The sequence below is a fragment of the Netta rufina genome, assembly GCF_964035555.1.
Source record: "Netta rufina genome assembly, chromosome: 1".
NCBI classification, from domain to species: Eukaryota; Metazoa; Chordata; class Aves; order Anseriformes; family Anatidae; genus Netta; species Netta rufina.
Genome location: NC_140123.1, coordinates 150,621,450 through 150,633,808, shown reverse-complemented (window position 1 = coordinate 150,633,808; position 12,359 = coordinate 150,621,450). Strand labels below are relative to the sequence as shown.

Sequence of the window (12,359 nt, the reverse complement as noted above, 5' to 3'; positions counted from 1 at the left end):
TTTATTCTTCACTGTTAGATAAGGGCAGGATTTGCACTGGTATGCTGTAGCTGTGAAGTAGGAGAGGGTAAAAAAAAAGGAAATGCAACTTTTGAGAGCAAAATAAAGTATTATATTTTACTCCCGTGGGAGTTAATAACAAAACTTTCTGACCACACTCGTCAGCTGATTTTATACAAAACAAGATGAGTCACTGAAATATCACCTGGAAAAGCACATAAGTGTTACTGATTAAACAGCTTGTATTTAATAGGAAATGTAATCCATTTCCCTTCTTTGAATTCCAGAAGGATTGTAGAAAATAGTATCAGCTGTCACAACAGTCATCAGTACCATTTACATTTTCAGAAACAGTGATCAATCTATCTTAAAAAGGAAAAAAAAAGAAAGAAATGAAAAGTTCTAGCAAAGTTTTGTTAGTTATTCCAGTCTTTAATTGAGCTTCAGCATCAGACCGAAGATCTTATCAGGAGACTTCAACAGTGACTTTGTTAGTTGTTCATTAATTAACGAGACAACACTTGAAAGGTGCTTAAAACAAACTACAGTGTTTCCTTCCAGAAAGATTTAATACTGCAGTAATGGAATTAAATGGAACTTACTGCAGTAAAGTAAGTATTAACTCTGTTTCTCCTGCTGCGATCCCATTTCCACTGCAACCAGATCAAGCTGCTTAATTCCTTAAGTAGTTAGGCAGGAGGAAAGACTTACTTTTGCACCAATTTTAGTTCACACACAGTAAACGCGGCCATGTACTATAGCTACTTATTTGTAAAGTCAACTTGTTCAACCAAGAAAAAAAGACAGAAGTCTTGCTGCTGGTTCTTTGTAAAATTGCTCTGCTTCTGTTCAGATTTTAGAGTTGCACTGTAGCATGAGTTTACTCAGTTGTTTGCAAAATGAATTGATTTGTGTTCTAATATATCCATTAAAAAAATCCCTTCCCTGTATTCTTTGTGTATTACATAATAACACAAAAATACTTTTTACCTAATAAAAACAAAAGGAAAAAGAAAATGTCATCTTTGGAAAAAAAAAAACAAAAAAAAAATTATGAACTCACATGTACCAGAACAGCGATAGTATCCTATTCTATATGGAACACGGTAGATTTTTTGTTAAGATAGATTATTAGCCAGGTAGATTTTAAACAAAATATTTTTTTCCTGGCAAATTAATAAAACTTTTCAAATAAGACAGACAAAGATAGGATTTGCATTTAAAGTGCTTTTTATCTGATGCAGCAAATATTTGGCCAGTATCCTTCTGGTCTCTAAGTAGCACTTCACAGATGACTAAAGAGGAGGAGGAGGGCAGAGAACAGCATTAATTGTTCTAACTCATAGCTCTTCTTGAAACAGATGTTAGTGCCAGGTGCTGCAGTGTTACCAGAACATAAACAAACCCTGACTTTGGTGTCAAAACAGTATCATGCACACAAGTCCTTCCAACAATCTGAAGAGAAGGCAGATTTTAGTGCCTGGATTTTGCAACCTCCTGCAGTTAGAAAGCAAGCTCAGGAATTAGAAAATTCACTGAAGGAGAGAGCAGCAGTCAAATGAACGCACGGCGAATGTCCATGGGGCGGCCCCGGCTGGGTCTAGGTGGAAACCTGTCAGTGGGTCCAGCTCGTCCTGGAAGTGTAGGGTTTGCTCCAGGCAAGGAACCAATGGGGTCAAAATGTGGTCTGAATGGAGGAAACTGGCCCGGTGCTTCCCCTGGACCAGGAATAAGTGAGTTAATTGGGTCTCCAACGTATGGAAGTGTTGGTCTCTCATCGTATTCTCCACCAATGATCATGGGGGGGTAGATTGGGTTTGATGGGAAGGGGTTGGGAGGAAAGGGACTAGGATAAAACGGGTTGGGATGAAAGGGAATTGGATGAGGTGTAGGGGGCAGAAACATCATGTGCCTCCATCTCAAGGCCTCCTTCTTCTGTTTCAACTTTTTCTTGTATAGCTGCAGACAGAAACAAAGGTATTTTATGGTCTAGAAGCACTTTGTGTTTCATCTTCAGCACTTGCATTCAGTTGTTCAATTCTCAGAAAAGAACTCCTCTTCATTCTTAAAACCCAGAACTGCAGCCACTCTGCCTGCCAAAGGCTAATCACATGTCTGAAAGGCCTGTAACCTGCAATTTGTGCGTGCACTGTCACTCACCGATGCTGTTTTCTCCTACTCTGATCAAACTCCATGTGTGTGCACAGGCCACCACACTTTTAAAATAAAACTTAAAACTACAGCCTCCCCAAGTCAATGCTTTAGCCTCAAATTATCCTATGTAGACTATTCTCAAAGAGATTATATCGAGAAGTCACCTACTTCTTTCCAGTCTGTGTCACGAGGCCTTGCAATAGGATCTGCAAGAGAAGCAAAAAAGTTAAAATGAGCAATCCCTTTTAAGTAGCATTCATGACAAGGATGCCCCATTTTGTGGGAACTTGCAGGAGGAGATGAAAAAACACTTGGTCAATACATTTTTATATATAATGTGGCTTAAAAAAAGATAATGTGGCTTTAAAAAGAATTAAGCCCCAGGACCATCCAGTAGGTGAGCTGCTCATACACCCATTCTATGTAAGGCATCATGTCAAAACTTAGTAAGATATCCCAGAAACACCATTCCCATCTTTGAAAAACTAAGGTTATCTAGGGAAGTCTGGGGAAGTACTATCAGAAATCAATCTCTTATAAGGGACTGCTGGAAGGAATATCCCTTCCCTCTACTCTCTAGTATCTGCAATAGCCCGTGCACCAAACTACCCAGGAAACAGGTGATAAAAAATACAAAGGTCTGTACCACATGATGGCCAAAACTATATAATCCATGAGAAATGACTCTGCAGGCTATCACCATTTTTCAAAGCAGAAAACAGCATATCCACCTGAATTACCCCTGACCAACTGTACTGGTTAGTATTGTAGAAGACTCTACTTCTTCCCAGTGTTTAAAAAACAGAAGTGGTTCCTTAAGGAGCCTCTTGACAAAATCTGTCAGACCTAATCCCTCTGTTCACATGAGAATTAGAGAAAACATGCATCTCCACATTACCTCGGAAATCTCGCAGGTACATAAATCTCCACAGAAGCTGATCATTTGAAGCTGCATAAAGATCCCGGCAAACAGCAGACAGAGAGATGAGCGAACGGACATCCAGGAGTCTGAAGATCCGAAGCTTCAGCTCAAGAGGAAGGACCACTAACCCAAAAACATCTGGCAAGTTCAGTGCTACAAAGTGGAGGAAATAGAAGCATTACCGAAATGGTGCAGAGCTTACTCTGAAGACTCTAAAGAAAGGAAGGACATTATAATTTCTCCCTTCAATCATTTCCCTTTGATGCCTTATTAAATGACTTTTCTCACAAAGTGTTGTGATGCGACTTCTTATAAAACAAATGTTTCCCAATGTTCAGGACATTTATAGAGTGCACAAAATAGGGCAAATGACATTTTATACTGCACACCACTGTCCACTGCGAGCCTAAGAAACACACCACATGCCTAACTACGTTTACAGGCTACAGAACAAAGGCTGGAATAGGTAAAGGAAAAAAAATCTGCCCAATTTCAGGAGTCCACAAAAAAAACACATTAAATACAGAGCATGTTTCACGTAAAGCCTTCCTGCACTGAAGTCTACAGGGAATCCCATTGTGTCTTCAGAATACAAAGCTGAATCTTTTATGGCAATACCTATACGCTGAAAGCCCAGTTTCCTAATGCTTCACTAACACCAGCTAGGGTTACTTCTTCCATCCTTTCCAAGCCCTCAATGACCACTGACTAAGGAGATCATTCCAGTGGTTTGACTTCCAAATACGATGCTATACAAGTTTTTCAGCTTTGACAAAGAAATAGATCAGAACTACAAAACCACGGCCACAAAGTTACTGTGGTGTGATTTTCTCATCACCAAGCGTGAAGAACAGCCATTCCATCTCAATCTTTTAAGTGAGACTAGAAAGGACTTTGTCTTTCCATAGCAAAGCCAGGAAATTGTCATTACATGAGCATTTTTTGAAATACAGTCTAAATAAATTAGGTTAACCTTTGTATAAATTATTCATTCTTACTCTCTATGTACTTACCACTGAACAGCTGTTTCAAGTGTTTTTAACACTTTTCCTTTTAAAGCTTTGGATAGACACACACCCCTTCCTTCCACCCTCAAAAATGAAGTACTGTATTGTAAATATTTTTTCTCACCTTGTCGGGCAGCAGCCAGAAGAGAGTAAACCAGCTGGTCTTTAAAGAGACGAGATAATTTCTGAAGGTCTTTGTAAACACCCGCAACCTTTTCTATCAAAGCAGAGAGAGAAAAAGCTCAACTTCAGCAGGTTAGAATGCAACGATTATACAAGAGCAGGAAAACTACTGTTTTCTTATAAACAGAACCGTGCTTTGCTTGCAGTCTTGATGGGAACACATCTGCAGCTAGTATGTTACAAGCATGGAATGAAGTCAAGAAACTACAGGCCATTTCCATGCTAAAGCTAGTCTTTCCTTTGGCTTGAAAAAGCACCACTAAGAGAAATATCTGAGTTCTTCAAAAACAAACTGGCTCCCAAGCTTTCAGCACTTCTTTTCCTGGATTTCAAAGCCCATAGGCAGCATGCACCTATGTTGTAAATGCCTGCAACGTTCACTTCTCTGACAGGAATGTTTTCCCATTCCATTATCTGAAGAAACGAGAGCCAGAAGACTGTACTATTATCTTGGACACATTTCAGCACTCAGTTACTCTTCTACAGCCTTTTCACTAGCCTCATAAATCAGGGACTGGGGATCTGAGGACACAGCGTACGACACTGAGTCAGCCTCAACTGGCAACAAAGAGGTTCATTAATGCTTCATAAAACAAAAGGCTAGTCAGGCTACTCTGCTGACAAAGGATCTATATCCATTTGCCCAACCCAACCTTAGTATTCCTCTGATTTTGGCATCCTGGAGAGAGCTATGCAGTCAGCACATATTTTCTAACAAAAATAATACAACAGTGATAGCACCACAGCAAGACTGTAGGTACTGTCAGCCTCTAAAGTCCTGAAATATGAGGCAGAAAGAGGGTACAGTCCAGCATTGCTGCCTCAGAGATCCACACATAAATTCAGGACTTCATAAGTAAGAGGCATATGGGCCAAAGGACAACTCAGGCTTTGCAAAGTCCTTTTCTTACTCAGTGAATCCAAGAAATTCAAATTGTTTTAGCAGCAAAATACAAGGAAATGGCTACACTCTGAACTCCTTCTACCAAAAAGCAGCAGCCCATCTGAACGATGACCACATTTTTATTCTTTCTTGCTATTTTTTACCACTTCAGTCTTAAACTGAAGAATATCCTTAACCACTGTGTCACTCTACTCCCTTATTCTTCAGTTTACCTGGTTCCTGAAAGCAAACAAAGGACGCAGGCAGTAGCTGTATTCTCTTCACACCTTTAATCTCTTTGTTGATTTTTAATGTTGCTGCAAATATAAGAAGAAAATCAAAATTGAAAACATATTGAGATGACAAAGACCACTTTATTATCGCCTTACTCTCAGGTGTTTTACTTTACTCCCTTACCAACTCCCCTCCAGAAAAATACTAAATGGCTTCAAGCAGCTAGATAAATAAGAGTTTCAGAAAAATAAACTGGAACTTAAAATAGTAAAGAAAAAAAATATCTTAGTGACAAAAAACAAGCATTGTCTTCAACAATTCTATCACATGGAAATAAATGCAACACACCTAGAAGGGGTACACACAGCAAGCCATTAGTACAACCCAGTCATTAAAAAAATTAACTCAAATGCTATAAACTCTAGAAGAAGATTCAAGAGTCTTACTATGTGAACACTAGGACAGTGTTGCAACTACTATGAATATAAAGCTAACCTGACTTGGTTAAAACATTTGATTGTAATTTCAGAAAGCAAACTGTGTACATGTTCTGAGAATACATTACGTGCTTACACAAACTGGCATAAGCAGCTACATGTTTAACAAGAAAGCCTACAAATTTTAATCAAAGGTATCTTGAGTTAAAATCAAGCTCAATTTTTTTTTTTTGAAAAATATGGAATTGCTCAAATGCTAAATAAAATATGAAAAAAGAAAAAAAAAAAACACATCAAGTGATATGGAAGTTGCTTCAAAAAACATTAGACTTCCCTAAATTTTCTGTATCAAATAAATGCAGTTTTTGAGACCACAGTTAGACTGTTAACATGCTTCAAGAAAGATTACACATTAAAACTATTATGTAGTCCACAAGTTGTTTATAAGTCTTGTAAAGAAGGTAAGACCAAACAAAACATTGTAGCTGGAGCAAATCTCCCTCTTTTTAGTCTTTGGTAATGTATAACACAGTTCCTATGAAATGAAACACATAAAACAGGATTTTTACAACGTTACAATGAAAAGACCAGTTGAATCCCCCAAGCACTGATCTGTTCTGAAGAAAGGGAGGGAAAAAGCTAATACTGAGACAATAAATGTCAAAAATTTTCAGCGTCATGAAGTGGTACCTCACCTCATCAATCTGGAAAATCAAGTTATGGTTCCAAAGAGGGTGTAAGGAAGTATATAAGAGTTTTATCTTGCTAAACAATGGTGATATTTAACGATGCGTACACAGGATGAAAACTTGACCAACTTACCATTAATAGCAACAAGATCTCCCAAAGGCACACAAGTCAAACCAGCAGAACCTTCTTCACAAAGGGGATGCGTGTACTGTAGCTTATAAACACCATTCCCTCTCCATTTCTCTGGCATAGATACTGCCTTAGCTTCTGTCCCCTAAAAATATAAGGAGATAATACCGCCATACATCACAAGTGGAAGAAGAGGACTAGAAGTTTGAAAATTCCAGAATTACACTTGAAATTTAAATCTTAGTTTAGCCCCAATCTGTGTTATGATACAGTCTATAACTGCATGAGTATATACTGTTTTCCCCAAGAAAATACAAGGAAATGTTTAGTGTTTTTTGTCCTGTCCCAGTTTCTGACAGAGAAGGTTTTCAATATACAGATTTACACCTATTTCTCTGAGATCTGTACTTCACTCTGTCATTTATTCCTGCATTCTGACAACTCCTGAATATACGTTAATTTGTGCATGAGAAACATGTTACTGCACCTGTTCCATGAACTTACGATCTCTGATGGGACTTGAAGAATCATAGCTTGAAATCAACTTGAAAATCTCAGTGGACTAACAACTTTCCTTTCAATTTCAGTATGAAAACACTCAGACTCCCATAAGGAGATACAACATAACCACAACTACAAGCAGACTCTCTCCTCTTAAATTTGCAGGAAAATTATTCCATATTTCCAAGCCCATTGATTAATTAGACTTAAACTATTCCCAGTAGCAAATGTATTCTTCAGATAGTATTTCAGGCTACGGGAATACAGTTAACTTAGCAGATTTATTAAATAGTACTGGTCAACCAGACACCTAAACTGATTCCATACACATACTTAGCACTGCAAAGAAGATCAGGAGACTTAAACCACCTCCACAGATTGCAAGTCTTATCTTGCATGTTCAGTCACACACACTAGTAAACATATAATGCTAGTCTGAAAATCTGAAGAGAAAAGGTGAATTCATACACTGTATAGTGTCAGTGCCATAAGGTACTCAAGTTTTGAGTTTGATACCTCAATATGTTAGCGGAACCAAAGCCTAACTGAACACAGCTGAGTTAATACAAGTTAGGTGACAATACCTCGGCAGACCTAAGCCTTGTCAGCCACCATTTGAACTGAATCCTATTGAGATGATGCTGATATTGAAGACAGCATTACAATGAAGTGCTACAATCCAAGAACATCTGAACAAACTCATCAGTGTAAAGCAGAAATGGGAGGTTACCAGCTGGGTCCCGGTGAAGATGGGGACTGAAAGGAACACGGAGGCAAGCCTCTTTTTTCACACCTTAAAAGCTGCTCTAGTCTTTGCCCTTAAGCCATATTGCTCAGGCAAATAAGACAAGGTGATACTTCAGCAGCTGCTGACTGACATACGAAGCCCGATGTGGATCTTCAGAGGCATCTTGTATCATACATTCTTGTGATGTTCTGCAGCTTACTCACACTGACCAGGAAGTTTCTTTTTTGGTGGTGCACTCACCTGTGGTACGTAGCCTGTCTCCATCATGAGCAGGTGTACTAGAACGATCAAAGCATCAGCGGCACTGGTACACTCAGCAGAAAGGTAGAGCATCTCTAAGGAATGTGGTATCTCACCATCAGCAGCTTCACTGCACAGCATGGGTTCGGAGGGATAGGAGCCTGTACCTTCCTCCAGATCGACATCCTCTGGGACTAATCCAGAAGGAAACTCTATGCTGGATCCTGCCTTCAAGGGATAGCAAAAGACATTTACATTCAGAAATTTACACCTCTAAATACATCAGTATTATTTACCTGCTCACCATAGTCTTCATGGGCCCCAAGTCTACACTACAGATTTCCCATGCAACTTTTACAGACTCATTTCATCTACATTTTCTAGAATCCTATCTGAAGACTGGGATTTGGAGACTAGGATTACACACGTAGCCTTTGTATTTTTTTTTAATACTTATAATGCAAGCCCTTTGTAAAAAAAAAGTCAGTCGTTTTATTTCATATAGTACTCGAAGACAAATTGGTAACATAACAAACCTTCACCAGAATTCTTTTAACATATACTGGAATAATTTAGTCACTGGGGTACACCAACATGCATAGCACGTAAAGAGATTAGCTTAGACTCCTTAAAAATACAATAGGCTTATATAGCTGAAAAAAAATACCAATAGAACAATTGAGGAGGGCTGTGGTTTTGTTGGGCTTCTTTTCTCCCACCAAAATCACACCATGTTATTATGTAACTTATAAAACTACCTACAAACTAAAAAAAGCAGTGAATTAAAACCATGGCTGGATTTATCTATGGGAAGAGGACGAAAAAGGAAAAAAAGAGCCTAAAGGAGCTGTAGCTATTTCTCTCCCACATGCATGTTCAATGGCACAAGACACCTTTATGTTTTTACAAGAGGCGTGACCATCCACCCAGGGAGCTTCCTGCCTCTCATTAAGAGCAATGCACATAGGCCCCGTTAAAAACAGTTTTGCAGATTTCTACAGCTGTACTTTAATGATGCACAGCTGCTTGGACACCTTTCTGTAACTGTAGTTTTGGAGGAAGATGTAAGAATTTTTCACATTTGAAAAATGAAATAAATGATAGATTTCTGCAGAGCTAAAGATGGCCTGACCAACAGATAAGGACCATGTGTGCCCACAGCACCATGTGCAAAGGGCATACTGCTCCTGTGACAATGGAGCAACTACATTCACTTTCACTACTTACAATTCTTTTCATCCTAAATCTTAACTCTTATAGTTCCAAACAATATTTTTGTAAGTATGCTTAGCAGTATTCCTTGTATAAAAGCTGTAGTAAGGGACATTGTATTAAACAATTATTTCAAAACAAAGAACTAATTGCTTTAAAAAGAATGATCAGCTTCTCTAGCTCCTGCCTAACAGGGACATAATCACGTAATGAGATAGGCACCAAGCACTGTGGCACCTACAGAGTTTCTTCCAGAAAGCCTCCTTTCACCTTAGGACCCAGCAGCTGGTGGGTGAAGTTACCTGCTTAACTATTATATATACTGTCACACAGGAAACAAACCACTGAATAACATACAAAAAAATGTGCCTATTAACTGCAACAAGTATATGGGGTCATACAGATGTACACCTTTCTTCTCAGAAAGAGCAGTCAGTCATTGGAACAGGTTGCCCAGGGACGTGGTAGCATCACCATCCCTGGGTGTGTTTAAGGAGAGGTTGGACTTGGTGCTTAGGGACATGGTTTAGTGGGTGACATTGGTGGTAGGGGGATGGTTGGACCAGATGATCTTGGAGGTCTTTTCCAACATTGATGAGTCCACGAAGCACATGGCAGGAGCTGTCTCAGCAACATAACCTCCACACACAAGAAATACAGGCAGGCCTCTCATTCCATAACATCCGAATCACAGGGAACTTACAACCCATGAGAAAGGAATCGTGCACTTTGCAAACGTGCATAATTTGCTTTGCATTGCACAGGCCAGGTCTCACATCCTTACCCTGTCATCATTACTTTGGACTTCCTCTTGAGCTTTCTGGTTGGCAGATTGTCCATCCTGCCTTTCTTCTTTCGGACTGTCGGCCTGACTTCTGCTGGGGATCACGGTGGATGTCTCGTGACCATTCTGAAGCGTGGGAGGATTAGAAGATGAGGGAGGAGGTAGGCTGGGTTTGGCATCTTTTTCTTTTAGCAATAAACATATCAAATCACCAGGAACAATCCCATACGAAGCCAAAGTCTTCTCATCTTCTGTAAGAGCATCTTTGCTGTTCAACGTTATTGAAAACTCTGTATCAGAACTGCAAAATAATAGGGAAAAAAAATGAAATGTGGTTGGCTCCGTTTGGGTATGAGAGGTAACAGAGCGGTATAGTTAGAAACACATATCGCGTACTACAATAGTTCTACCCCATGGGTTTTAATGCATTTATAGTTAGTAAGACACAAAGGGAAAAGTGATAAAAGATTACTTTGTGATTTTTTTTTCTCCTATTTTTCTCCCCAAATACATTTTAAGTAGCTGTAGCTGCTTGGGAAGCCCAGCGGTGCCTACCGTAACCACTCATAAAGCGGTTATGAAGGAGAGCAAACAGGTGCGCTCCAGACCAGAAGATACCGAACTCTGCAAAACAAACTTTATCTTGTTTTTACATAACCTTGGCCGGTTGTATATTTAGCGTTGCTGACTCAACCCCTTGGCTGTCCAATTAAGCACCAAAACTTGTTTCAGACCCAACAGCCACTCTCTAGCGTGCTAGTTACAAACGAAGGCAGTGAAAGGCCTCCTTTAAAGGCGATTACAACAAGAAAACCGACATAAAGGGAGCTGGCCAGCGTGAGGGCACCACGTATGAAATGCCTGCTGAGGTAACACAGCCTGCCAGCGCCTGGTCCCCACAGGGAGGCTGAGCCTTAAAACCCCGCAAAACCCGCCCCCAGACGAGCCACTTCCACACACACACGTCTTCAATAGATTCAACAGACTTTATTACAAACACCGCCAAGACTTCCTCACACTTTAAACTTTTTTATTTTAATAAAATCCAGAGACCCCCCCAACCGCCCCCACCCCCTCACGGCCCGCCCCACAAGGGGCGGCAGCGCCACCGCAGGGGGGATATACCCCAACCTCCCCCCCCTCCACCCCACAATGGTACAGCCCCACCTCCCCCCGCATCCCCCCCCCCTCCCTCCGCGAGGTGGTTCGCTCCGCGCTACCTGTACCCCCAGGCGGGCAGCAGGGCCCGGCACAGCTGCGCGCGCAGCTCCCCCAGCGTTGGCTCCGCCCCCAGCAGCTCCAGCGGTGCCGTCCGCTTCTGCAGCCGCACGCGCAGCTTCATGGCGGCGGCGACACCGGCACCGGCGGCACCGGGCGCTGCGACCGCGGCCCCGCCGAGCTCCCGGTGGCGGCGGCGGCCCGGCAACCCTCACGCCCGCCGCCGCCGCCTTGGCTTGGTTGGCGCCGCGCCGCCGCGCCCCGCCCCGCCCGGGACCGCCCTCGGGGCGCTGCTCGGCTTACCGCGCATGCGCCGCGCTGAGGGGCGGCCGTTGGTGCCCTCAGTGCGGGGGGGGGGGGTTGGTCGTCAGCTGAGTTTTTGTTTTTTTTTTTTTTATTTATTTTCCTTCTTTTCGGTTCAGTACCGCGTTGGGTGTTGTCTCTAAGAATAAAGATCTCAATGAGGGCTTGTTGTTTGCTGTGTGGTGCGCTCTGGGGGGGGGAGTTCTTGGGAACAGGTGGCAGGGGAAGGGCTGAGGGAGGGTACAGCCGTCAGAGCGCGTCCCGTTATAAAGGGACTCGTAATTCCTTCATACTTTCCTTATCACCTCAGATCTAACGCCTTAGCGCCTGCACCCGAATAATATTGTCACATACGAAGTGTAGCAGACTTTACTATGTTGGCATTAGTTGCACTTCAGCTGAAGTTTTCAGACTTGAAAAAAGGCATCTCCAAGCACCTGATACTACTTTTTGTTAAGAGTATTCTGTTTCACCTGGAAATATCTGCTTGGCAGAAAGTTGACGGAAAAAATGCAAAAGGCACAATATTCAAGTTTGTACTTAGTTTGAAGAATCATATTAAATGGAAGACTGAGTTCCAAGTAACTTGAATAATGCTTATTCTTAGATGATCGTGATTTTTCCTTCTAACAGCACAATTAACTGCATTTCTCCACACAAGGAATGAGTACTACGAGGTGCAGGAAAATCATGCTTTGTAGGAATATAATATTT

The 12,359-nt window shown here is 41.3% G+C and overlaps 1 protein-coding gene across 2 annotated transcripts; it reads right to left on the bottom strand.

Annotated features, from left to right (window-relative positions):
• Positions 1 to 11,569, bottom strand: FBXO7 (F-box protein 7). Of its 2 annotated transcripts, XM_084282765.1 has the most exons (10): positions 11,345 to 11,477; positions 10,337 to 10,425; positions 10,125 to 10,250; positions 8,129 to 8,356; positions 6,643 to 6,784; positions 5,383 to 5,466; positions 4,208 to 4,300; positions 3,053 to 3,229; positions 2,323 to 2,360; positions 1 to 1,959 (listed from the first exon to the last, which is right to left on the bottom strand). In XM_084282765.1, the coding sequence occupies exons 2-10, from the start codon at positions 10,385 to 10,387 to the stop codon at positions 1,555 to 1,557; spliced, it is 1,344 nt and encodes a 447-aa protein (XP_084138891.1). In that variant the 5' UTR covers positions 10,388 to 10,425; positions 11,345 to 11,477; the 3' UTR covers positions 1 to 1,554. The 2 variants fall into 2 exon arrangements, with proteins under 2 accessions (XP_084138891.1, XP_084138890.1); XM_084282764.1 differs by having other exon boundaries at positions 10,125 to 10,425; positions 11,345 to 11,569.
• Between the last annotated feature and the right edge of the window lie 790 nt (positions 11,570 to 12,359).